The sequence below is a fragment of the Enhydra lutris genome, unplaced genomic scaffold (genome assembly GCF_002288905.1).
Source record: "Enhydra lutris kenyoni isolate GAN:26980312 unplaced genomic scaffold, ASM228890v2 scaffoldscaffold57, whole genome shotgun sequence".
NCBI classification, from domain to species: domain Eukaryota; kingdom Metazoa; phylum Chordata; class Mammalia; order Carnivora; family Mustelidae; genus Enhydra; species Enhydra lutris.
This window is the reverse complement of record NW_019154141.1, coordinates 10,904,661-10,932,334: the sequence shown is the minus strand read 5'-3', so window position 1 is coordinate 10,932,334 and position 27,674 is coordinate 10,904,661. Positions and strand designations below refer to the sequence as shown.

The 27,674-nt window shown below is 40.5% G+C and overlaps 1 protein-coding gene across 1 annotated transcript in view; it reads right to left on the bottom strand.

Annotated features, from left to right (window-relative positions):
• Nucleotides 1-27,674, bottom strand: part of LOC111158089 (N-ethylmaleimide sensitive factor, vesicle fusing ATPase) — a 151,889-nt gene that overhangs the window by 15,963 nt on the left and 108,252 nt on the right. The window contains exons 16-17 of the mRNA XM_022519923.1: nt 15,386-15,452; nt 12,971-13,050 (exon numbers count right to left, since the gene is read on the bottom strand). Of these exons, the coding sequence (XP_022375631.1) occupies nt 12,971-13,050; nt 15,386-15,452 (147 nt within the window). The remainder of the gene's footprint in view (nt 1-12,970; nt 13,051-15,385; nt 15,453-27,674) is intronic.

Below are 27,674 nucleotides of genomic sequence, written 5' to 3'. Positions count from 1 at the left end.
ACACAAGTCCATGGAATCCTGCAGGCCCCAACCTTTTCGAACACGGATCAACATGCCCTCACTTACATGGAAGCCAGTCGGCTGAATAATTCCAGCTATCCAGAACACAGAGCCAAGAAATAAGCAAAAATCCTCTAACTTCTAGCACCCAAACAAAGTGAGATTCAAGTGATTTTACTCACTGCTACTGTCATCTTATCCATTAGGCACAGTGAGCACAGTGGCCAGGGCCCATAAAACTTGGAAGGGCCCACAAAAATATTCATTTTTTTTTTTTTTTTAAAGTAGGCTCCATACCCAGTGTGGAGCCCAGTGTCGGACTTGAACTCACAACCACGAGATCAAGACCTGAGCCATGATTAAGAGTTGGATGCTTAACCGACTGAGCCAACAAGGTACCCCTCTATTTTCTCTTTTTTTAATTTTTTTTTTAAAGACTCCATTCATTTATTTGACAGACAGAGATCACAAGTAGGCAGAGAGGCAGGCAGAGAGAGAGGGGGAAGCAGGCTCCCCGCTGAGCAGAGAGCCCGATGTGGGGCTCGATCCCAGGACCCTGGGATCATGACCCGAGCTGAAGGCAGAGGCTTTAACCCACTGAGCCACCCAGGTGCCCCTCTATTTTCTTTTAAAATCAGAAGAAAATAAAGAACTTTCAGGTCAAAGAAAATGTTTTGTTGTTATTGTTATTTTTAAAGATTCTATTTTATTTTATTTCAGTTTTATTTATTTTTTTAGGTGGGGGAGAACCAGAGGGAGAGGGAGAATCTTAAGCAGGTTCCACACCCAGCACAGAGCCTGACTTGGGGCTCGATCTCATGACCCTGAGATCATGACCTAAGCCAAAATTAAGTCGGATGCTCAACTGAGCCACCCAGCCGCCCCTAAAGATTTTATTTTTAAGTAAACTCTACACCCCAACATGAGGCTCAAACTTACAACCCTAAGATCAAGAGTCACGTGCTCCACTGACTGAGCCAGTCAGGCACCCCAAGAAGATGTCTGAAATACCAACAGCTGGAAAATAAAAATTCTGAATGTTTTTATGGAGAAAAGGGCCCATGTAAGTCATAATGTGGCCCTGCACACAGGAAAACTCCTCCAACTCTTATGGCCTGGTTATTCCTACTTTACAAACATCTCATGAGTCCCAACCCTTTTTAGTTCACAGTTGACCAGAGGCAGCAAATTAGAAAAGCGGAACCATCAGAGGTAGGTAGGCTAACACAATTCAATGGGATTTTGCAAGTCAGAGCTAACGGTAAAACCACTAAGAACAAGGAAAGGTACCAAAAAACTAGAACAAAACAAAACAGGCACACTGGACGCATTTCATGACCGCCTGGACAGAGCTGTACACATCCCAACAGTTCCTGCTGTCCCCCATGATATTTCTGACCCGTGTGATTACTATTTGTAATGATGATCCTTATTCTTTAACACAGTGCAGACACCACAAATGTATGTAGCAATTTTTCCTCTTAAAAAAAGGCTAAAGTGTAACAATACAAATTTTAAAGAGGTTAAGCTTTCATCATTCGAAAAAAATAAAGCTTTTGATTTGTTACGAATTCCTATTCTTGTCTCCAGGGAAAATGAATACGCCGTAGGAAGCCTGAGGTAAGTAACTGTACACAAAATATATCCTTACATTTCCAAGTACCAGGTAGTGTATAAGTAATAAAAATTTGCTAATTCTGGCATAGATGCATCTTTTACCATCTCTCCTCATTGCTTCCGAGCTGGAATTCCTTACCGTGGCACAATGGCCTTGATAAGTCCCGTTCTAGTCATCTTTCAAGACCAAGATCAAGAACGCTTTGTGGAACGTTTGCAGATTTTCTCAGTAAGATGGGCTGTGCTTTCCTTTGTATTCCACTGGAACCAACACAGCTTATAAAACTTAATCAGATACATCATGTTCACACATGTCTCTCCATCACTGGATTGTGACAGGGACACTACACTCAGTTAATTAAAAAAAAACAAAAAACAAAACCTTTCGTAGGTAGATGAACTAGAAAGAAATATGCAGCTCTCCTCGCCCCACCCAGCAAAGCCCCAGCACCTTATAGAAGTCACTCTCAGGGCTAAGGCTGCCAGATAAAGCCCCGAGTGCGCCCCAAACACTGCATGAGATAGACCAAAAATTATCTGATATCTTTCTGGAATTCAGATTTAACTGCGTGTCTTTTATTCTTATCTACCAGATGCAGCAACCCCACTCCAAGTGGATGCAGCCCCACACCACGGGGCGGACGACTTGGTGAGCAAAGGGTGGGCTGGATGTTAAATCTAACTGTCACTCTACTTTGCTCACCAATTGCACAACTGACCAGTGGTTCTGGATCGTAAGCTCTTTGAGGGCAGGTACAAGTGTCTCATTCATCCTTTATTTTACAGTGTGGAACAGATGCTTATTAAATACACATCCTAGGGAAAGCATATATTCTGTAAAGTAATATTTCAAACTTGTATGTCAAAAGAAATATTTTTGGATGGGGGGAAAAACCTTCCCATTGCCCTTCCATGGAACTTAATACAATTGTCACCATCTATCTTCATCAACCACCAAGGTTGCACTGGCATTCCAGCTTCATAAGAGCCTACTGGAGGCACAACACTGAGCTGAGTGCCAGGTGGGTCTCCACAGACAACTGTGAGAGGCATGAGACATTTTCACAGTTTTCCTCTCAGGACCGCAGGGTGTCTTACAGACCAGACCTTAAATTAAATCAGCCTTACAAGAAAAAACAAGGTTCAAAAAAGAAATTATACATAGACAAGCTGAGAGACAAAGGTGCATTCATTTAACCCTGTTAGTTGAAGAGCAAATCAGCTGGAAGGATTGGAATTAAAGAATTTTGACAGTTACATGCTGCTGGTAAAAAATGAAAACAATCGTATACACATTAAATTTTTCTTTTTTTCCTGATTATAAAGTAACAAATGCTTACTGTTGAAAATTTATAAACTGTAAGAAGCAATAAAGCAGAAAAAAAAATCACCTATAATCCTACCATCTAGGGTATAGCAGGTGCTTTTAAGATGGGGAAATAATAGAACTTCCTTTGGTTTTTATTTTTGACCGCATTCTTCAAAAAATTTCCTTTTTTGTGTATGTTCTAAAATGAACATCATCTGATAGAATAAGAGATGTAGTATTAAAAGGTTGGGAGGGGAAAAAAAAAAGGTTGGGAGGATAAGCTCATATGCTTTCTTTACTGGTAGGGGTACGCATTCAAAAACCTGGAGGGCCACTGACAGACATAAAGACAACCATAAGGAACAATTTTGGCATTACACCCCCTCACCCTCAGTCCTTTATTCTTTGACTGAAATCACACTCGGAGGGTAACTCAGGATTAAGTGAAAGGTGACTTGAGAGTTATTCTGGCCGTTTCTGACACAGGCCCAGTTTATAGAGACAATGGGTCACGAGCTGGGTGGCCAGAATTTTCCATCTGACTGTGGTCACCTGGTTATTTCTCCCGGTCCTTCCTTCCCATTATTGTCCCTCTTATTCTGGAAACCGGCTCCCATCTTCCACTTGCTCCGAGGCTGGCTAAGGCAGGCGGGGGCTGCAAGTCGATGACTGGCAGAGAAAGCTGCTATGCACTTTCTTCCCAGGTTCTAGGGCTGGAGCCACCTGGCGCCGAGCTCCTTTGATAAGGGTTGGTTGCTTTGTTGGTTTTATATATTTTTGTGTGGGGAAAGACAGAGTCAAAGTTTTCACGGAAGTGAATAATAAAGTAATGGCCAAGTTGTGCTTTGCAGGTTACAGAGAACTGCAATAAACGCTTATTAAACTCTCACATTCTTAACCTCAGTAATACTATTGTTCCTATTCTAGGAAAGTAGAAAATTGAGGCTCAGATGTGACTGGATTCAAATTCAAGTCTTTGGATTCTAACTCTTGTGCATTATTTACACTGCCAATGCCGGTTCTATGTGTAGTTAAGACGCACCATTTTCAAAACACCCATTTGTAGTAAGTACTATCATCCACGTAGCCTAAATGGTTTAATAAAAAAAAAGGGGGGGGCGCCTGGGTGGCTCAGTGGCTTACAGCCTCTGCCTTCGGCTCAGGTCATTGATTCCAGGGTTCTGGGATCGAGTCCCGCATTGGGCTCTCTGATCAGCGGGGAGCCTGCTTCCTCCCTTCCCCTCTCTCTGCCTACTTGTGATCTCTGTCTGTCAAACAAAAAATAAAATCTTTAAAAAAAAAAAAAAAAAAAAAAAAGGAAGGCGAAGGCAGGGCCGCTCAGATTGTCTGGCGCCTGCTTGTGGAAGCCCACTTTCCATTCCCAAGTGTGAGGGGTACGGAAGGTCTCAAGATGAACATGTGGCTTCAGACCACGTAGTGACTTAACAAGACCAAGAGTTCATTCCGTCTACTTCCCAATAGCTATCAGGAATCTTGACGGACTGCTCTGGACCTTCTGTAAGATTCCTCTTACTCGCTCTTCTTCTTTTTTTTTTTTAAACAACTTTTTTTTTTTAAAGATTTTATTTATTTATTTGACAGACAGAGATCACAAGTAGGCAGAGAAGCAGGCAGAGAGAGGAGGAAGCAGGCTCCCTGCTGAGCAGAGAGCCTGATGCGGGGCTCAATCCCAGGACCCTGGGATCATGACCTGAGCTGAAAGCAGAGGCTTTAACCCACTGAGCCACCCAGGCGCCCCTTACTGGCTCTTCTTACCCAACAGTTGTTATGCCACACAGTATAAAGCCCTAGGAAATCTCCAAAGATCTGTGCTCTTGTTTCAGGGACAAAAAGTCAGGAGGGAAGCTGTGAGACACTAACCTGGTCCACCCTAATTTAGGAGAACAGGGGAGCTTTAGTCACAAGCAACAGGCGGCTGTAGGGGAAAAGCAAGTAGGTGGGCCAGTCCTTGGAGGCTGAGGATAAACGTAACAGGCAGTGTCCTCAGGGATCTAACAATGGCCAGAAGCCCCGTTCCTCCCTTGACTCCTTACCCTGCTCAGCCCTGAACTTCTTGTCTCTATTTCATTCTTCGTTTATCACAGGGATCTCTAATCCTCAGACCAGAGTACTTAGGAAGCTTCTAAATTCCAGCACATGGGAGAGAGGGAAGTAGGGCATACTTAAGTTTTCCCAGTACTGTGAATGAGGGAGACTGTGAATGAGGGAGTCTGTGCCTGGGCATTCCAGGTTGGAACTCCAGCTCACTTTCTGATGATCTGCTCTATACAGCAGTTGCAGTCTTTAGTTTTCCCATCTTACAGGCTAAAAAGATTCTGTGGACCATCCAAAGGCACCTCCTTTCTTTAAACAAACAAACAAAGTGGAAAATCTAGTTCCAAACAACAGTCTTAATGAAATACCAGACCCTCTAAGAACGTTGGAACAGCCACAAAACAGGAACAGAATCGGAGATGGTCAACCCTTGGCACCAAGCAATGGGAATATTCCAGTCAAGAGAACATCCATTCTCTTTTCAAAGATGCTGGGTTAAGACTCTATAAATCAATCCTTTACAGACGCCATGCTCTGTGGACAATGGCAGATTCCTAATTTTCAGTAACTCCATGCTCTTCACGAGAAAGCATCAGTACCTTCTATCTGCGTAGCCCACAGGGTTACAGAGGACCTCCTGATACATTATCTTCATTGGCCCTCAGTGGGGTAGAGGCAGGGAAAATTACCTCCATTTTACAGATGAGGAAACAGACAACGATTTTAAGGGACTGGTTCAAAGCTGACTGAGCTAAGACTCAAACTTAGGTTTTCTGGCTCCGATACAAAGAGCAAGGTCTGCAGACAGGGCTCCGCACAAGACCCATGCCACTGCAGAATACTATGGTACTAAAATCAATACTTCTCTAACCCTGAGGTCATGTCACAGTAAGATATTTATCGCAGCAGGGCTCGGTGAAGATACTCTGGCAGGGAGAGAATATTGTGCCTCAGCACCATTAGCAGTTTCCCGATGATTAAACTTCAGATATTTAATTCTGAGTTAGCTGAAAATGGTGCCTACACATCTTATAGTTTTTTATATCCATTAATACCTATTATAGTTGTGCTCTCCCAAACTCAACAAAAACCCTATTTTGAAAACATGCTTTTTAAAGGTGTGTCTCTTTTGATTTATTTACTTTATTTTTTATTTTATTTATTTTTTTTAAAAGATTTTATTTTTTTGACAGAGAGAGAGGCAGAGAGGCAGGCAGAGGAAGAGGGGGAAACAGGCTACCCACTGAGCAGAGAGCCCGATGTGGGGCTCGATCCCAGGACCCTGAGATCATGACCTGAGCCGAAGGCAGAGGCTTAACCCACTGAGCCACCCAGGTGCCCCTATTTACTTTATTTTTTAAGTAGGTTCCACACCCAACGTGGGGCTTGTGACCCTGAGATCAAGACTCACATGCTCTACTAACCGAACCAGCCAGGTGCCCCTGAAAACATGATGGTTTATTCAGCAGGTATCTGTAGCATTGTTTTATAAATGGACTCACCACATTTTTTTCACTAGTTTTTATGTAACTGAAATCATTCTATATATATATATATATATATATATATATATAAAATATATATATTTTACATAGAACTTTGAGACAACTACTATACTAAGCCAAGTATAGAGAATTTTATAAAATATAGTAGCCATCTAATGTCACTGACTTAATACATGGAAACACTGGACTACTGAACTGTCAACCATCATACAACTTTTCCTCAACAAAGCAGTCCAATGCACAAGTCATCACATCAATGACTACGATTAATATGTCTGGCAAAATGACTATTCCTCTTTCCTAAAGTGGTTCTACATCTTATTGAGTCATATTGTAGTCATTAGCCGGAGTTAATTTTGAACAGATAGATGGGGAGATACTCATGTTTAGGCCTGCACGATCTGGAGTCTCTTCCATTATCTGCTTATTTCGCTGAAGCAACCCAAAGGCTGAAGAGTTGCTTAATAGCACCAAGACTTCCTAATAACATCTCTGAAGACTGGACTTGGATGTCCTGTCAGGAATATGTGAAGAGCAGTCTTGTCAAGACACTGGTGAGGTTAAAACACAGTCTATGGGACAGACAGAGCTGCCTGCCCGAGTTCCCACCAGCAGCTCACTACAGTGTTTTTCTACTGGTCCCTGATGCCAGTCCTGGCTCTAAACCCTAGGTGCCAGGGCAGTGAGGTAGTTGTTTTTTTTTTTTTTTTTTCCAACAACTCTGACTTTACCTAAAACTCTTAACTGCTAGGTCTGAATTCTACTTCAGTAACACTGGTATGAATTCAGAGTGGTCTTCTCTTGTAAGAGTGTACAGTTTCCAAAGAGTTTTCCAGCTGGTATGGGGCAAAGAAGCTCTAGGCGGACAAAGACACCAGCTCTGGTCAGCCCTGGGGAAGGCTGGATGGCAGCTGGTGGGGGCTGCGCTGAGAGTGGCGACAGCCACTAACCCGGGTCCCCCCACGGATGCTACCGTTTTCTATATACCATCTCACAGAGGACCATCTCAGAGAGGACCGGTTGCCCGTTCCAACAGACAACTGTAGGACAGACGACAGATGCAGTCTTCCGATCTGATTCCCCATCGTGTTGAGGACACGGAGCGCTAAAGCAGTCAGGTTAATGGGTTTAACTAACTACTCGCGCGCTTGAGGACACTGGGGAAGTCATGTCATTTTAGAGCCTAGGGTTCCTTTGCAGGTGCTGTATCCTGTCTCCCCAGAAAGAAACAAACAGGTGCCTTGGGTACCGCAGGTTGCGGGAAGATTCACCTGGCCTTACGGCTTTCCTACCCCGTCTTCCTTGCCGCTAAGACCAAGACTTTAATCCTCCTGATGCTGAAAAGCACATTCCCCTCAACTTCCATAAATCTGCAAAACCTGAAAAGGGCCCCAGTGTCACTGAGTAAAAGAGGCGGCTTTAGGAATCTCACTGGAAGGAGGGGTGTCTTCAAGCCTCTCACTGCTAAGCCGGACATTTCCTAACACTGGACAAATTGTACATCCAGCCCGGGGAGGGTGAACTGCAGTGGTCTTTTACCCTCCGAGCCAATTGTTAGCTTTTCACAGGAATCAGCAGGGAAGCACATGTGAAACCTCTGTGGTGCGGGGGGGCACCCCCACGCCTTGTGTGACTCTGCATGTAGATGAAGCCGGCCGGGGGCTTTCTGAGCCGTGGCCGGGGAGTTCTCAGAGCAGCCCTTTTCTCCGGCGTGGCTCCCTGCTGGGACAGCCCTTTTCAGTGTTCTACCCCCCCTCGATCTCTTCTCCTGCACAACACAGGGCAACTTGATTGAAATAAAGACCTAGGGAACATGTTTTATTTTCTCCTGTTCAATCCATTTTAGAAAAGCTTTTAATTGGTTTTAAAAAGATGCTAAACAAAATGTGATGATGTTTTTCAGTCTTCATGAACTACGGATACCACTTTTTATACTTTCAAAGGGCTAATAAATCAATCATGAAATTAACTCTCCAGCTAAATTTAAAGCAAACCCACTGAATGCCGGGTTCATTAAAAATCTATGCATTTACTTAGAAAAATTTAAAATTCAAAGAAAATTATCCTAGTAACTGAAATCTGACTTGAATTTTTAGTCCTACACGGAAAATCCAAGACCAAGGCAATCACAAAGGGAAAAAAAGAAGGCTTGTGAACCAGTTTTAATAAGCCAATTTACAACGAGGGAGGGGTGTGGGGGAGGGGAGGAGGAGAAAGGAGGATATCTGGATACATAACAACATGGTGCCCCTGAAGGGATTCTTTTATTTGAGCATGTGCACACATGCACACATAATTTTTCTGTGTGAAAGCTGGAATTACAACGAATGCAATATTAAGGATTCTGAGGCTGATATGATTACTGTATTGTATACATGTACGGTTCCTCGTTTAGAAGAAAAATGCCTTCAACTTCTCTGTTTTCTTGGCAGTGATAAAAATAATAGTTTCCTATCACCCTACGTGGCTCTACAACACTCAGGTTCATACGCTTTTAATATTTAATTGAAAACATCTGAAAAACCTACATGGATAATGGTTTGGTGAAGTCAGTGCTTCCATTTTAGAAAGACAACATTCCCCACGCTGGATCAGACTGAAAATTCTCCCTTGCTCTCCTGAGAGAATACATACTAATTTAAAAAGCAAGGTGGTACAGAGAAAGCGTATTTTTATTTCGTCAAATGTAGGCCAACTAGAGATATTTGAAACATGAACTTCTCTGGCCACTGATGGGACTTCTACCACCAGACATCGTCCTGCAGTCCAGGTCAGAGTCACCAAATTCTGATCCATGACAGACTAGTAATCCTTAAAAGGGGATCCCTGCCATTTCCAATCACTAAGGCAACCAGATCTATCTTTGACTTCTTACATACCCCCATACCCTTCCTTTTCAGTCCTTACAGAAATTCATTCCACATCCCTTTTTAATGATCCAATCCCTGTTTCTAAGACTTCTCCCAAGCTGGGCCATGGACCTGGGATGCTCACTCCTGGCTTCTAGCTCTCCCTATAACCCTCCTTTCATCAATTAGGTAGCTTTTGCAATCACTTTCTTCTTTAAAGTATCTGCTTTATTGAGGTACAAACCATAGAACACACAAGTCACTGATTTAAAAGTGTACAATTCAATGGTTTTTAGTATATTCACAGAATGTGCAAGTATCACCATGATCAATTTCTGAACATGTGGCACACCCCCAAAAAGAAACCCCACACCCATTAGTCACCTCTCATTCTCCCTATCCACATCTCCCAGTCCTAGGCAACCATGAATCTACTAGATTCTGTCTCTGCAGATTTGCCAGTTCTGGGCATTTCATACAAATGGAATCAATCTGTGGTCTTCTGCACTTGGCTTCTTTCACTTAGCGTGTTTTCATGGTTCATCCATGCCGCAGCACGTGACAGGACTTTATTTCTTCTTATTGCGGAACGATACTCCATTGTATGGGATGTACCATGGTTTACTCGTGAACATCTAGGCAGTGTCCACTTTTTGGCTCTTACGAATAATGCTGCTATGAACGTATCTACAAGCTCCTGTGTGGACATATATCTTCATTTCTTTGGGGTATATACCTAAATTGTTGGGTCATATTATAACTTTATCTCTAACCTTTTGAGGAGCTGCTAGACTATCTCCCAAAGGCTGCACAGTTTTTATATTCCCACCAGCAGTGTATAAGGATCCTAATTTCTTCATATGCACAGCAACACTTACTATTATCTGATTTGGGGGTTACAGCCATCCTGGTGGGTACGAAGTGGTGTCTCACTGTGGCTTCGATTTGCATTTCCCTGATGCCTAATAATGTTGAGCATCTTTTCATGTGCTCGTTGGCCATTTGAAATTTATTAATTTTTGAATGTTTTCACTTTAATCATACCTTGCCAAATATAAATTACAACAATGCAAATAAGTAAGCCCACCAAAATGAGTGGACACTCAAAAAATATCTTTGGAAGGAAGTTATCTATATTTTTTATTGAATAAGTTATTCATGAAGTACATGTGTATAAACTTGTGCCAGATACTGTGAGATTTAAAAAATTAGGTAATGTTCCTTTCCTCAAGAATTTTACATTTTTATAAAATGGAAAGTTATTCCTAATTCTTTAATCAAAATGCTGCAAGTCTTTTTAAAATATGCTCTATTTATTTCTATCAGTATCTATTTTGGATTATAAATAATTTCCAACCAAGGTATACCTCTCTGTTTAAATAAATGTATTTAACAATGTAAAGGACAAGCAGTTTAAAAAATATCATTGAAAAATGATTCCTCTTTCTCCCAAATGATTTTTAGCATAAATTCTTTTTAAGCTAAAGACTTAATGAGATAGAATTTTTTTAAAGATTTAATTTATTTATTTGACAGAGAGAGAGCATGAGCAGGGGGGAGTAGTAGAGGGAGAAAGCAGGCTCCCTGCTGAGCAAGAAGCCCAATGTGAGACTTGATCCCAGGACCCTGGGATCATGACCTGCTTAACCAACTAAGCCACCCAGGTATCCCTGAACAAGATATAAATTTAAATGCCTGGAGAAAGTCCCCCAATCTAATTATTTTTAAAGTGCTACTTCCTAAGAAAGGATTCTTTTTGTATGTGATACATATGGATATTGGGGTTATTTACTTTTTCCAGCAACTTTATCTAATCATTTATTTATTGATAAGATTTTATTTATTTATTTATATGGCAGAGAGAGAGAGCACAAGCACAAGCAGGAAGAGGGCAGGTAGAGGCAGAGGGAGAAGCAGATTCCCTGCTGAGCAAGAAGCCCTGATGTGGGGCTCGATCCCAGAACCCTGGGATCATGACCCAAACCCAAGGCAGACACTTAACCGAATGAGTCACCCAGGTGCCCAAATTATTTATTCATTTTTAAAGATTTTATTTATTGGGGCGCCTGGGTGGCTCAGTCATTAAGCGTCTGCCTTCAGCTCAGGTTATGATCCCAGGGTCCTGGGATCAAGCCCTGCATTGGGCTCCCTGCTCAGCAGGAAGCCTGCTTCTCCCATGATCCCTGTTTGTATTCCCTTTCTCACTGTCTCTCTCTGTCAAGTAAATAAATAAAATCTTAAAAAAAAAAAAAGATTTTATTTATTTATTTGAGAGAGAAAGAGAGACACACACACAGAGAGTGTGTGCATGAGCAGAGGGAGAAGAAGACAAGCAGATTCCCCACTGAGTGGGAAGCCCAGCACAGGGCTCGATCCCAGGACCCTGAGATCATGACCTAAGCTAAAAATCAAGAATCCAATGCTTAACTGACTAAGCCAACCGGCTGTCCCTTTTTTTTAGCAACTTTAGATTTATTTATTTACATATTTATTGAAGGAATCATAGAAAGGAAAAATAAACTCACTTCTCTAACTTCAGCCTTAGAATGAACTAAAACTCCAATTACTGGGAATGATAGTTTATGGACAAATGATTACAAAATCCTTACAATGCATATAATGCAGTAAATTTTCAAAGTTGTTGTAACTTGTTTCTTCTCACTATCCTAGGATTACAAAAACAAACAAACAAACAAAAAATCCTAGAAAATCAAGACAAGTCCATCACTTTTAGTTCTAACACACACATGCATACACACATACACACACACATACACACACAATTTTAACTGTTAAAAAGCATATTCACCAACTTAACATGAAATATATTGCACACAGCCTACTTAAAATCTCTAACTTCAAATACAAGATTCCCATACAGACTTTAAGATGTTTTTCAAGATAGTGCTTGACCCCTTTGTATGTCTTTGGCATTTCTCAAAGGTTACAGCACACAAAATCAGTCAAGAGAATTTGTGCCTTGTATCACAGCCAAACATGCTCCGGCAGCCTCTACATAATTAACATATTTAACCAACCCTCATAGATGACTTTTAAATGTGTTAAGTTATCAAAATCACCAGTCTCCAGTAGCCACATCAATAAAAATGCAACCACATGAATAGAGATCCTGGCTATGAACTCCTTCCTCAAAAGTGCCACATGACCCAAGAGACATAATTCAAGCTTAACTGTAAATACTTTTTAAAAAGAAAAGAAAAAGGGAAAATCTGCCTACAGGAAGTAAATACCCCCAAATACAATTTCTTGGGAAAATCTATCAAATGACAAATGAAACAAATGGGAATGTATATTCAATCCGTTCTATGTGAATATCATGATCTCTCGTGGGAGATGGAGGTGGCCAGGGATGTGTAAAACCCTGGGGAATTTAGAGAACAACAAAAACAGAACTCACTAACCGAAACTAGGATTTTGGGATCTTCAGGAAGGAAACTTCTCTGTTAAGAAAATCATTTACCTTAAAACAGAAGTCCAGGCCAGATGACTTACCCCAAGGCCCTCAACAATAGAATTTTAGGTTTATGGCCGCTTGCTTACTTAGCAGTTTCTTTGCCCCATTATATGCAATCTACTGGGAAATTCTGTGAAAATGTCTCTTATGTTATTTTTACCTGAGGAGGTGCCTTTTTGAGTAGCACGAGAAGAGCCTGTAATACCAGATTAGAAAATCGAGGGCCAATCGGAACATAATCTGGAAGAGAAACATTATTATGTTTTAGGGATTCAATACACACATGCACATATTCCAAACATTCAAATTACCTGCATCAAGAATAAACATCGTCCTTACTTAGGCACCTAATGATAATTAGAAAAATAGTATCTCCAATAACTTGAATGCTTAAAACATTATGTAAGAACTCTCATCTGTAAATCTTTTGAAAAAGCTTCGAAATATCCATTTTGAATTCAGGTAGACATTGTTGTCTAATACTTAGAGATAGTTTTTTTGTTTTTGGTTTTGTTTTTTTTGTCTTTTTTAAGGAAGAAAAAAATCCAGGTGTACTTGCTAACCATTTCCAAGAAATTACTGCAGAGCCTGGTAACACAGTAATCTCACAGGCAACAAAACATACTAGAAAATGAGTAAGGGGGAAATATTATTTTATTTTATATTATTTTATAATATATTATAATATATTAATATATAATATCAATAAAATAAAATTATAAAAAATAAAATTATAAAATTAATAAAATAAAAAATTTATATATTATAAAATATATATTATATATTATATTATTTATAATAATAAATATTAATTTATTTAATAATTATTTCATTAATAATGAAAGTCTGGTACTTCAGTATAACCGATACGATGGTAGAGTCACTAAGACTGGTCCTCAGATGGTCCAGAACAGAGAACATTCTAAAACTTTCTGTTAAACTTCTACTAAACCTTCGAGACTCCGCATAAACAGCCCCTCGTCAGCTTTCTCTGCATACTGCATATATACGCACCCCGGCCTGTGCTTAGAACTACCTTCAGGCACCAGCCCTCTGAAGTCCAAAATGATCTTTCCCTTTTCTGAACATCCAGAACACACAGCACATTCTACTTTGCAATAATTTTCACCGATGGAGGCTACAACAGCAGCATGTCACTTATTTTTTCCAAGACCCTAATAATTCCAGCACAGCAGAAAGGGCTCAGCTTACTTGTGGAATCGATGAACAAACAAGTACAGATAATAACTATTCATACGAGTGAAAATATACTCAGAGGGCACACATTCCTGACATAGTAGTGTTGCTATGACCACACATCTCAATTGTGTTTAGATAAAGGAATTTACACAGAGCTATGAGTTTGTGCTTAAAAGCTTTTAAAGAAATAATCCTATAAACTGGGTTGAAATGTATCAAAAATAGCAGACCAAAAACCCCAGGTCACTAGATGAAACTACACATAGTTTCTAAGACCTCAGATTCACCTTATTATACATAGGGACATCTTTGCCCTGTAACAAACATTGCCTTAAGAAACAAGAGAATAAATAACAGAGGACCTAAAGCAAGTCTGAAAATCGTGAGGAAAATGTGGTAAGAACAGTTAATTTGAAATCATTCCTACACCACTTTGGACAGCTTAAGAAGGGATCACTCAGGTGTTGGGTAGCATTTTCAGAAGTTGATGAAGTCACCATGTGGGTTCAATTTCAATACAGCATCCTGAGTCACTATTACAATGCGTCTATCCCAGATTTATCTAATTTTTGTAATGAAATAAAATGTAAGTAACAGCACTTTTCTGGCATTTACTGGGAGATGATACCTCGTAAGCTGCATGCAGGGACAGTCTTATTATTCATCTTTTTATCGGGTAGCAGTGCATTTCAGCACAAGAGATGGTTAATCGATATTTAAAAAAAATTTTTTTTAATTACTGTAGAGCACCTATAACTTTCAGAATGTTTTCAACACTGTTATCACGTTTGTCTGCGCAGTTCCTCTAAGGGATAAGTAAGGAAGGGAATCTAGTTTCTGTTCTTATAAAACAGGTACACTTGATTTCACTGCAAAAATTAGATAAATCTGGAATGAATGCATCATAACAGGGGCTTGTTCTTATAAAACAGAGAATGAGGTCCCAGGGAACTTGCCACTTCTCTGAAGTGTTACTTCATTCCATTCATAAGCCCTTCTTCCCTTAGTTCTGTCAAAGTTCTTAAGCGGAAACTCTGGGGTACAGGCAGCTCAGAGGTACTAAATAGCAAATACATCCATCAGTGGAAATTACTAATCATTTATTACAGGGTAGAGAGCTCTGTGGAAGAAAGAAAATAATACGAGGTGTGGGCCCTGATGGGAGAGCAGTTTATGATGGAGTTAGAGTCACACATATTTAACATGAATTCCGTCCCTGACTTCAGATAGAACAGATAACGTAATTCCTTATAAGACAAAGAAAAGTGTTTCTATTGCTCTCTACTTTATAAATACCTGTTATTTTTCTCTTGCAATTGCTGAGACATTAGTGTAATGAAGCCAAGATAGTACAATGGCGAAAGTTAAGACTCACCAAGCAGTCTCTCAATGTCGTCCACAACCACACAACTAAGCTGGGATTTGTACGCATCATCAAAGATCTGGAAGAAAGTAAAAACCATTTATTATCTCACTGCTCTCCATGATTATGACAAATTCCAAGAAGATAAAATTTAATTAATTCTTGAGCAATGCCTAAACAAAGCACAGTGTAACACCAGTATTTCAGACTCTACTACACTAGAATTTAGCAGATGATAGAATTTGAGAGCTAAAAGTTCTTAAGACCTAAAAATGAGGAAATTGAGGCCCAAAGCAGTTAAATGACTTGTTCAAGAGGATACAACTGGACCTTGGCTGAGCCAGAAGAAGGGTGATGCTGTTTTCAGCTCCGCAAGCTGGAAGTGTCACACACACCTGGGCAGGCGGAGGGGCAGCTGGTCATTAACCAACGGACAAATCCCATCAAGTGTATCACAGTGGTCTCTCCTATGTCTGGAGTGTGACTTCAGTGTTGGGACTCAAGAGCTAGATGGAGCCACAAGGGAGGGGTAGAATAAAACTGGATGTTGTTTATTATCGGTAAGAATTGTGGCCCTGGGGCGCCTCGGTAGCTCAGTGGGTTAAAGCCTCTGCCTTCGGCTCAGGTCATGATCCCGGTGTCCTGGGATGGAGCCCAGCATCAGGCTCCCTGCTCGGTGGGGAGCCTGCTTCCGCCTCTCTCTCTGCCTGCCTCTCTGCCTACTTGTGATCTCTGTCTGTCAAATAAATAAAATCTTAAAAAAAAAAAAAGTTATATTTCAGAGCACCCCATGGATATCAACGGTAAGAATTAATTTCCGCATCCCAGCCCAGTCTCTCTGGTTGATAAATAACCTCAGTGCACCAAGATGGTAACCACCCTTCCACCCATCTGGCTCAGGGTGGCATAATATTCCTTAGTGGTTATCTTTTCTCTTTTTTAAATTTTATTTTATTTTTTCAGTGTCCCAAGATTCATTGCTTATGCACCACACCCAGCCATGGTTATCTTTGAACCACAGATAATTAAGCACTAGGCACAGAAATAAAGTAAATCAAGTTTTCACTATTAATATTTTTCATATTGTTTATTTTTTTTAAAGATTTTATTTATTTATTTGACAGATAGAGATCAGAAGTCGGCAGAGAGGCAGGCAGAGAGAGAGGGAAGCAGGCTCCCTGCTGAGCAGAGCCTGATGCAGGGGGCTCGATCCCAGGACCCTGAGATCATAACCTGAGCTGAAGGCAGAGGCTTAACCGACTGAGCCACCCAGGCGTCCCTCATATTATATTTAAAGACAACTTGTGTATACTTGGTCTTAAAAGTATTTGTAACAATTAAGGAAATGTACCGCATCAAGATTAATAGACTAGCCTTACTAGTTCAACTTAAAATGGGCCATGGAGGGCACCTGGGTGGCTCAGTGGGTTAAAGCCTCTGCCTTCGGCTCAGGTCATGATCTCAGGGTTCTGGGATCGAGCCTCATATCGGGATCTCTGCTTGGCGGGGAGCCTGCTTCCTCCTCTCTCTCTGCCTGCCTCTCTGCCTACTTGTGATCTCTCTCTGTCAAATAAATAAATAAAAAATCTTTAAAAAAAAATGGGCCATGGAATAATTCATTTTAATAAACTTTTATGTTGGAAGGTAAAAGATAAATAGCCTTACAAACAGTAGAGATAATCTAAGATTCACCATATTTATATTATTGGTTGTATTTTAATTTATCACTAAACAAATATTACTTTGGAACTCAATTTTTTTATTTGTTAGACAACTGAAGTACTTCAAAGAGAAAATAAAACATTTTAAATGTGTAAATATAGTTTAACATATTTAAAGAAATTTAATTAAGTTGTAAAAGTCCCCTTTTAAGGAACTTCTAAATTTTACTAGACCTACAAATAGAATGAGAGATGTCGGGGTGCTCGGGTGGCTCCGTTAAGTGTCTGCCTTTGGCTCAGGTCAGGATCCCAGAGTCCTGGGACCGAGCCCCTCACTGCATCGGGCTCCCTGCTCAGCAGGAAGCCTGCTTCTCCCTCTCCCACTCCCCCTGCTTGTATCTCCTCTCTCGCTCTCTCTCAAATAAATAAAATCTTCAGAAAAAGAGAGAGATGTAATTGGACTTTTTAAAAGTTCGTTTACTTTTGTGTTAAAAAACTAGGTCTCATTACAAAATCTTAATATGTTGACTTTTCATTTTCTAAACCTTAAATTAGCTATGCGTGGTCTTTTTTATGCTCAAAAGTCACCCTCAAAGATGCAAAATAAAAACATGGAAAAAACGGGGGTGCCTGGGTGGCTCAGTTGGTTTAGTGACTGCCTTCAGCTCGGGTCGTGATCCCAGAGTCCTGGGATTGAGTCCCACATCGGGCTCTCTGCTCCTTGGAGAGTCTGCTTCTCCCTCTGACTTTCTCCCCTCTCATGCTTTCTCTCAAATAAATAAATAAAATCTTTAAAAAAAAAAAAAAAAAAACATGGAAAAAACGAATCAACTCATGTTGGCAATCCAGATAGTAAGTTCCTCCCAACACACTATCGGCTCTGTAAGGCAGGCATTGTCTTCCTCAGTGCTATGTATTCTGATACCGCGCTGGTGTTAATACATGTTCCCTAGATGCCTGAATGAAAGAAAGCCTCTGGTGCTTTCCTTTGCACCATCCCCTTTACCCTTAGTCACTCCCCCATACTACGTTAAAATCCCACTTACCCTTCATCTTCGGCTACCTGTCTCCCCCACTGGATTGTGAAGTGGATAAAAACTTGATTCATGTCATCTCAGGGACCCAGCACAGAACAGTATTTATACTTGCCCAGTGAATTCATGGTTGAAACAACACAAGTTCTAATTCCATCTAGCCATAAACCACTGTCTCTGTTCTGCTATGGTATAGCATTTTGTATACTGTGTACATATTAAGGATTCATTACATTCTTCCTTGTATTATACTAGAATACAAGCACTCTGAAGGCAAGTACTATCTTAATTATCTCTGTATCCTCCTATCATTTAATAGAATACCTTACCAGAAAGTAATCAATAAATATTGACTGCAAGAATAAATATGCATTTTTTGTTTTTTAAAGATTTTATTTATTTGAGAGCTAGAGAGAGAGTACAAGAGCAGTGGAAGGGGAAGTGGGAGAGGGAGAAGCAGACTCCCCACTGAACAGGGGGCCCACAGGCAGGGCTTGATCCCAGGACCCTGAGATCATGACCTGAGCCCAAGGCAGACACTTAGCTGAAGGAGCCACGCAGGCGCCCCATAAATGTGCATTTTACAATCAAGCAGAAATATCGAGTGAGTAGTTGGAGACACATGGCTGAAGTCAGGGTATGGAGCTCACTCTCAGGGCACTTACTGCTGAAACCAGGTGAGGGGATGGGACCGCGAGGAGAAATGGCAGAGGTAATAGAGTAACAGGCTAAGTACCAAATCTTGGAGTGTTACTCTATGCGTTCATTCGACAAACATCTTCAAATTCCTATTGTATGTCAAGCATCAGTGAGGGCAATGGAGAGAGTAATGAATGAGACAGATATGATCATACTTCCACAAAGCTTGGAGTGGGGGAAACAGGTCACAGGAAACCATAATAAAGCATGACACTACTGCGCTGGAGGAAACTTGAGATGCATTGGTAGTATACACAACAGAGCTGTGGTAGTCCCTGGGGATACCCACACATGTGCTGGTTCTCTCTCTCGAATGTGGTAGGATTATTGTTCCCCACCCCCTCTCAAGGCAGGGATGACTATGGGACTTGCTTCAGCTAATGAACTATGACTGAATACATATCACTTTCTAAAAGGAGCTTTAGAGCTACTGCATGATTCACCATATTCCCCTCATCCTGCCTTGGCTATCATGATCTCACATGTGAGAGGGAGCTTCTGTTATGTGTTACGGTGAGTCTCTGAGAAGCTTCAAGGAGCAGAGCTCCTCCTCTGGGCCACAATGGACACGTAGGATGAGCAAGAAATTAACTCTGTTATGTTAAACCACTGAGATTTGGGAGTTGCTCGTTACTGCAGCATAACTTAGCCTATCCTAACCAACATGGAGGATTATGTAGTCAACGACGGAATCCTAAATTTAGGAAGTGGCGTTTAAGCTGAGATCTGAAGGACAAACTATCAGTGGAAAATGGGGAAGAAAATGTTCTAAGCAGAGTGAGAATATTAGGAGGCTTGGAGTGAGAAAATTCAGGAACTGACATATAGTCAATAAGAATTAAAATGAAGAGGAGTGTGGTATGTGTGGGGAATGGTAGGTGAGAGATGAAGCAGAAGAGGTGACAGAAGTACCTGGACCTGGAGGGTCTTAGAAATTTCACACCAGTTGAAATTTTATTATAAAGGCAATAAAAAGCCACTAACTTTAAACAATGGATCACCGTGTCAGCTTTATGATTTAGAAACATTTTTCTGGCTGATATATAGAAAAGCATCAGAGGGGAGCAATCATTTTTTAATACTGTAGAACTCCAGGTGAAAGAAAATGGTGGTCTGGAAGTGGGAAGGGGAGCGGGTGTTCTGATAAATGAATGGATTCTAGAGATATTCAGGAGGCAGAACTGAAAGGACTTGGTGATGAATGGGTTTGGTCATGAGGAAGAAACTAGAGTTGAGGGTTCCTTCTGGTTTGGCTACTGAAATAGAGGACAGGAGAGATGCTGGTTTGGGAATGGATCATGAGTACATGGAAAGAGCAAGGAAAGAGGAGCCTTTTATTTCTCTCTGAACCACTATCAAGCCTCCCAAATAGGTAAGAAAAACAGGACATTTATTTCAGCTTCTTGATACATAATGATCAAGCTTTGAGTTGGTGAATCCAAGACAGGAGAAAAGTTTAGAAACAGTTTCACAGTAGTTCTTGGCTCTGTTATTTTTTGTAAGACTGGACCAAGATAGCAGTCAACATGGTATCATATAAACTCTGGTGATGTCAAGGAGTCACTTTTCAGAACGCTCGCTCTTCAAATCATTTTTCGGAATTCTGCTAAAGGCTCTGATGCAAGCATATGATTCTGTGTGTCAGGCTGTACTAGCATGGATTAGAGCCACAGGGCCCGGGACACAGAGGCCTGGCTATCTGCAGTACTCCATTTTTCCTGAGTCAGCCCTTCTCCCTTCTCAAGAACAGTACAGAGCTTCCACGGCTCCAGGAACTCAGGACATTACTGGAGTCAAAACTGATGCTAAACTGTCTGCTGTCTCACCAGTTTACCTCTGACACTGAGTTCACCAAGCATTACAAATCACTTCATAGCTGACTGCATGATTTACCTATAAGATTTGAGAAGAAAAGTACCTATGGCAGTCATTTAATGTAGGTTTTTTTTTTTTTTTTTTAACAGCTCTTAATGTACTAATTACTATCATGAGGAGAGGAGCACTCAGGGCTCCCTTAACAACCTACTAACCATGACAAAGGCTGTGCGATTCCAGTTGTAACTTGACCAGTTTCAGTTGACAGGTCAACTGAAACTCCTTTGGGTAGCAACTTGACTCTAATTTAAATACACACACCCCTTTCACTTCTTACACACATAATTCTTTACCTCACCTAGTCACTAGTGTAATGTAAGGTCACCACTCTTCCTCTGAATCCTTGTTTTCAGCCCACTCCTCCCCCCTTCCGCTCCTCACCCCTGGGGCCCGGCCCGGTGTTCCCTGAGGAGACACTCAGGCTTGAAGGCCAAGTACATGCGATTAGCTGCCAGGTGAAAGTCTAAATGAGAGATTTACACAGTGACCCGGGAAGTTCTACCGCACCTCTAGGTAGCTAAACGCAAAAAGGAGGAGAGGTATCAGAAAGAAAGATGCTGGGGGAGCCTGGGTGGCTCAGTGGGTTAAGCCTCTGCCTTCGGCTCAGGTCATGATCTCAGGGTTCTAGGATCGAGTCCCGCATCGCGCTCTCTGCTCCGCAGGGAGCCTGCTTCATCCTCTCTCTCCCTCTCTCTCTCTCTGCCTGCCTCTCTGCCTACTTGTGATCTCTGTCAAATAAATAAATAAAATATAAGAAAAGAAAGAAAGAAAGAAAGATGCAGAAAAAATACAATTGTACAAACTGCCCGCTCTGATGTGCCAAACCTGCCCCTCCTAAGAGCGCCCAGCACAGAGAGAGCCAGCTCCCGACTGAATGACACCGAAGGACATTTAGGCAGGCTGGCTGCAGCTGGAGCTGGGGGCTGTACGTCGGAGACTCTTTAAAAATTAAATTTAAAAATTTAATTTTTTAAAAATTTATTTAAAAATTAATTTAAATTCAGATCCTCTCATTTAGTATGATAAATGAATGCCACTTAAGCCTTTTTCGTTGAGGAGGTTATCCGTTGGGGATCAGGTAAGTAGTTATCATGCAAACCCAGACACCTGAAAGGCGGCTGCTGTTAATAATCATTCTGGAACAACAGGTAAAAACCAGGACTGCTCAAACAAATTGGAATGTCTGGTCACCTAAGTTCTATCGGGCCGCTTCCTGTAGGGCAGGTAAAATGATCAGTATAGATAGTCTCAGAGCCTGGGGAGAAGTCTGAAAGAGAAGACTAAAGAAAAAGAATCCGAAGAACTAAAGGAAGAAAAAGTGGGTGAAAGAGTGGCCCCAGTGAACAAGGACATAATGAGAGGTCTATTCTAGAAGATGAATAGTATCTCTAGAACACACAGAATCCCACAGTCTATTTCTGCTCTCTGGTACCACCTCTCCTGTGCAAAGGTGGGTACTAGGTCATAGGAGACAAACTGAAACGCGAGGAGCCTGAGCTGAAGGCGAGAACATGCCGGCTGCGCTATGCACACTGTGCCAAGGGAGGCGCGGGGCTCCTGCCACACAGGGGCTGGGGCAGGTCTGAGTATGGCCCTCAAGGACACTGCAAGCTCTCCAGGCACCGAGCCCACTCCTGGAATCTACAGACAAGGCGGGAGCCACCTGTGTGCACGGGAGGGGCAGCAGCTGCGGATTCTGGAGTCTCGGTGAATACAAATGGGAACGCGCCAGCATTCGCTCCATGTTAATCCCAGCCTTTCAGAATCACAAACCACAGCAAAGCGTGTTCTAAGTGGATTCCATCCTCCATTTTCTATAACCTCATTAGTGCTCTGAGGTAGGTGAAGCCAAATTCTCCGGTTCCTCTGGGGCTGAAAGAGTTCATCTCAGTTCTGAAGTGGTTGGCGTGAAGTACTTAGTAGGAATCTGATGACAGTATGAATCTGATGACTTAGAAAATCCCTAATGCAGTAAATCTGTCAGCAATTAGTTGAAAGCATACCCTAATCATATTTGGTAGCATATAAAAACGTAAATGAGCAAATTCAAATCAGTGCTATCAGTAATAATCTCTAGTTTCTAAAAATAACTTGTGAGTAGACCAAGCAAACATTAGCTGTCTTCTAATGAAACTGCCTCAGGAAGTGGACCTAAACTTTTGGCAAAGTACTAAAGCTTCCTGAAATGACCTTAAAATCCTTCATTTGTTCTCCCTGCTTTTCAGGAAAAATTCCTTCATTTTTCACATAACACAAACCCCAAAGTAGGGTATTCTTAATAATATAAAAAGTCACAAAGTCTGAAAGTTCTCCTAAAGGTTGCACCGTCCTCCTTTGTGTGCCAAAGAGATATAAACGCCAGAAGACAAAGTGTATTAAAACAACACGCGCCCACCCACCCCCCAGCTGTACAGGGACCAGTAGTCACTTCCGGAGTGTCCACTTGTCTCGGTTAATACATGCACAAACTTCGACAAATCAGCTACATGATATATTAGGATGTTAACCAAAAACATCCAAATTCTGTTGCTTAGTAACTGCTGTCAAAAGATCCAATTTCCAGCTCTGCTCTTTGTATGGACTAAACCATGAAAAGAGGAGGATTAGGCACCATGATTCTGTTCTGTACAGACTACAATTTGCAGTGGGATTTATAGGAGGATATTCAAAGAAGATTATTTCCTTCTTGCAAAGCTAGTGGAAAGGAAAATTTCTTCCATTAATTTTCAGTCCTTTAAAAACAAGGCTATACTATGTTATTAACGGGTATAGTTTTATAGATCACGGATATTCCTACTTAATTTTGTTCAAACAGTTCAGTCACATCGGATTGTTCTATTTCATCTCTGTACTGATTGTGTACTCAGGAAGCATCAAGATTTGGTAATTAGTTAAAATCAAACTCTACTGTTTTGTTCTTTTGTTCATGTAATGCCACTAATAGAACTAGTAAAATAGATTAAAAAAAATACACATGTGAATATGGATAAAGGAACTAAAATTTAAAAATAGAATGGAGCTGGGAAACAAACATAAAATGGGAGAGAAGAAGATCTGTAAATACTTCAAACATCTTAATGGAACATATGGTATCTCCACCCACCCCACCCCCCAATGTGAGGATAATGGCAGTGTTGAGGAGTTCATCCAAGGAGAAAGGATTTATTAAGCAAATTAAGAGAAGTACAAGGTAAAATTTAAATTAATTGAAAATAAACTATTTTCATGTATTTTAGCATCACCCATATGTGAACAAGAAGCAATAGCTTAATTACAATTAAATCTAAGATACTCATTAATGAAAGCTGAACGACCCTCTCTACTAACAAAAACTCTTCCCTCTTGGTTTAAGTAATAAAATGGTACATAAAGATGCTCGTTCTATGAAGCAGCAAATCAGACCACCTCCCTTTAACAAAAATTAATGTGCTAAAATTATATGAAATTATAATATTTCTGAGTATCATGAACTATTGCCATTACAAAACACTTAAAAAATCTTTTAACTTGAGCACTTAGTCATTAAAATGTAGCTGAAGAAATAATTTTAAATGCTAATCTATTACCTCTCGAATTGGCAAGAAATATTTTAATAAATTATTAAAAGATTTTATTTTTAAGGCATCTCTACACCCAACATGGGGTTTGAGCCCACAAACCCGAGATCAAGAGGTACACGCTCTACTGATTGAGCCAGCCAGGTGCCCTTGCAAAAAAAATATTTTAATAACATCAAGTGTCAGTGAGAGTCCAAGGCAATGGACACTCACATGATGGGACTGTTGAGTGTAAACTGGTACAACTTTTTGAAGAGGTAGACTGTAGAAATCAGCAGTATTTTTACATAAGAGTTTTGATACCAATATTTATCAAAAATCTTCAAAATATTAATGTTTTTACTTTAGCAATCCTAATTCTGTAGGAAATAACTGGAAATGTATATACAGTAATAATGATATGTAAAAATAACCACTATATTTTATTGAGTTCATATGATATCCCAAGGCCCTGCATGATACTTTACATAGATTGTCATCTCACTTAATTCTGAATATTATCTTCATTTCATAGGCGACACAACAAAGGCTTATAGGTTAAGTGACTGCAAGACCTGGTAAGAGTGGTGGAGCTGGGATTCAAAGACAGATCAATTTCAGACCTAAGCCCAAGTTCTCAGCCCTTAAATATGATGCTACTCTTAGAAAAATCTAGTAAGGGGGCACCTGGGTGGCTCAGTGGGTTAAAGCCTCTGCCTTCGGCTCAGGTCATGATCCCAGGGTTCTGGGATCAAGCCCCACATCGGGCTCTCTGCTCAGAGGGGAGCCTGCTTCCTCCTCTATCTATCTGCCTGTCTCTCTGCCTGCCTGTGATCTCTGTTTGTCAAATAAAATAAATAAATAAACATTCCTTAAAAAAAGAAAGAAAAATCTAGTAAGAAAATGGGGAGTAGTGATTTCCCTAATTTGGTGGTTCTACAGAATATTATATTTAATTGTGAAAAAACCTGGAAACAAACTGAATGTTCAGCAAAGGGGGAATGTTTAAACAAATATTATACAGCTATTAATATAATACTGAGATACATTTTAATGACACCAAAAAAAAAAAGCCATAATATATTAAGTGAAAAAAGTAGGTTTAAAACAGTATGTCCAATGTGATCCCCAATATGTGTGTGTGTGTGTGTGTGTATCTGAGTACAGAAGAAAACTGAAGGACAAATATAGACTCCTTTTTTTTTCCTTCTGTGTGTTCTTTTTTTGTATGTGTGATTAGAAAAGCTGCATCTTTGTGGAGGAGCAGCATTTAAAAGGAAAGAAATGTCTTTCCAGAATTGATAAAAAAAAAAAAAAAAGTACAAATTATTTGTGTTCTGGGAAAAAAAAAAAAAAAAAGAAAGAAAGAAAGAAAATATCTTCCCATCCTAACACTAAAAATGAAGGGAAGAGAACAGCAGTGGGAGGTAGACTAGAAGTACTGAGGAATGGCATTTATATTTCATTTTCAAAAGCAGCTTGGAAGACTTAGCACCTTTAGACGGGTTTGAGCCCGCAGGCTTTTGTCAACCTATCATTAGGCAACAATGTGAAAACTATTTGCAGGGAAAGATTTTGCAATATTTCTAATATATTTCTAAGACACCTATGCTTCATTCTTTTCTCTGTTCCTGTATGTACTTTAGTTTCAGGGGATAACATTTTTTTTTTTTTTTTTTGCCAGAGAAAATAAAAAAGTCTAATACAAATTTATTATACCGGTGACATGGAAATAATTTTTGTAACTTTAAGGGTGCCTGGATGATCCAGACAGTGAATCATGAATCAAAACAATTTTGAATAAGCTTGTATAGACACTTATTTTTCTATTCCTTAGCCTTCCACTCATCTAAAACTCTACCTTGAAAGGCTTTAACAATTTAAAGATTAAATCATAAGTTATTAAGCCATTAATTTAACCATTTAAGCCTCTAAACCCAGCACATATTACCTTCCCCCCTCAAGTCAATTTGCAAGAGATTAAAATAATAAAAATGATAATATCTCACACATACAAAAGCAGCTTTGATCTGGAGGAGCCTAAAGTGCTTTTTTAAAACTTTATAGAAAAACTAGGACCATTCCACCCACATCTCCGAGTACATCTGAGGTAGCAGCTGGCAGCTGGGGAAAAGCAATGGAGTAATTTACCATCTGCAAAGGAGACTACTACTTTAGAACACGTACGAGGAATGGATGGGGTTATGGAAATACGAACAGAATTAGCTGTTCAATTAAATGCTACATTCAATGGCTACAGATTCCAAGGGCTATTATTTAAAGTTTCACCATAAGAAGGTGTTTAGGTTCCCTTTAGAGGGGGAGAAAAAAACCTCAAAAAACAAAGAAAACCCACCCCCACCTACATTAGGGAAGTTACTGGTTCTAGTGATTCTGTCTAGATACTCCCCAGGAGAGCTACTACTGGTTTCACCTCAGACACAGAATAAACGGACTATGATATTTAAGTTCTTTTTCTGTCTGGCAACATTTCCCTCTCTTTCACACTAACTTCAAAGACTTTTACACAGAATATTTACCTTTTTTCAAAGGTTTTATTTTCTTTTGAGCGGGAGCAAGTAAGAGAGACAGCACAAGCAGGAGGCAGCGCAGAGGGAGAGAGAGAGGGATGAGCAGACTCCCCACTGGCCGGGGAGCCTGGGATCATGACCTGAGCCAAAGGCAGACGCTTAACCAACTGAGCCATCAGGAGCCCCACAGAATATTTACCTTGATGCTACAGTGCACAGGACACGAATCCTGGTTCAAGCTCTGGCCCCCTCCGTCCATTTCAAGCATACTTCTTGAACAATCTTCTGCCATTTGACCAAACAAGAAGCTAGCCTCTCAAACTTACATTTTTTGGGAAACTGCTTCTTTTAAAATATCATCTTTCCTCTGCAGTCTCTTCCCTTAAAAAAAAAAACTAAAGTCATTGTACCCTCCATCTTTATAAAGTGGGGGCCCAAGAGCAAGTTTAAAGAACTCTGGAGCTGTCTTTATAGGCAGCACCCCAATTCTCAAAGTTCTTTTCTTGGATTCTGATTTTCACAGCTAAGAAAGATCAAGCATGAAAAATCGGATTTAAGTAAAAGAAATACTTCATCTAGATACAAAAATAATAATAATAATAATAATAACTTCTTCGCTGCCTGGGAGTATACCAAATCAGAGTATCACTGGGAACACAAGCTACCAAGGGACATGAAACAGTCACTACATTTTCATCAGCGACTTTGGTTGTTTTTAAAGAGCAGCCACTTACTATCCTAGAAGCCATACACAGCATTTGTTTGGATGTAGGAGAGATGGACCAGACGGTCTTAGAGTCCTTTCAGCTCTAAGATTCTATTCTCTGTTGCTCTTTCACTGATGGTTCAAAGCAGCTGCATTAAGAAGGTGACAAACGGCACTCAGAGAAAGGAAGAAGGATGAGGACTGCATTAACTTGCCAAGCAGACTCTGACTGTCCTAATAGACCACCATCCCTTTGTAG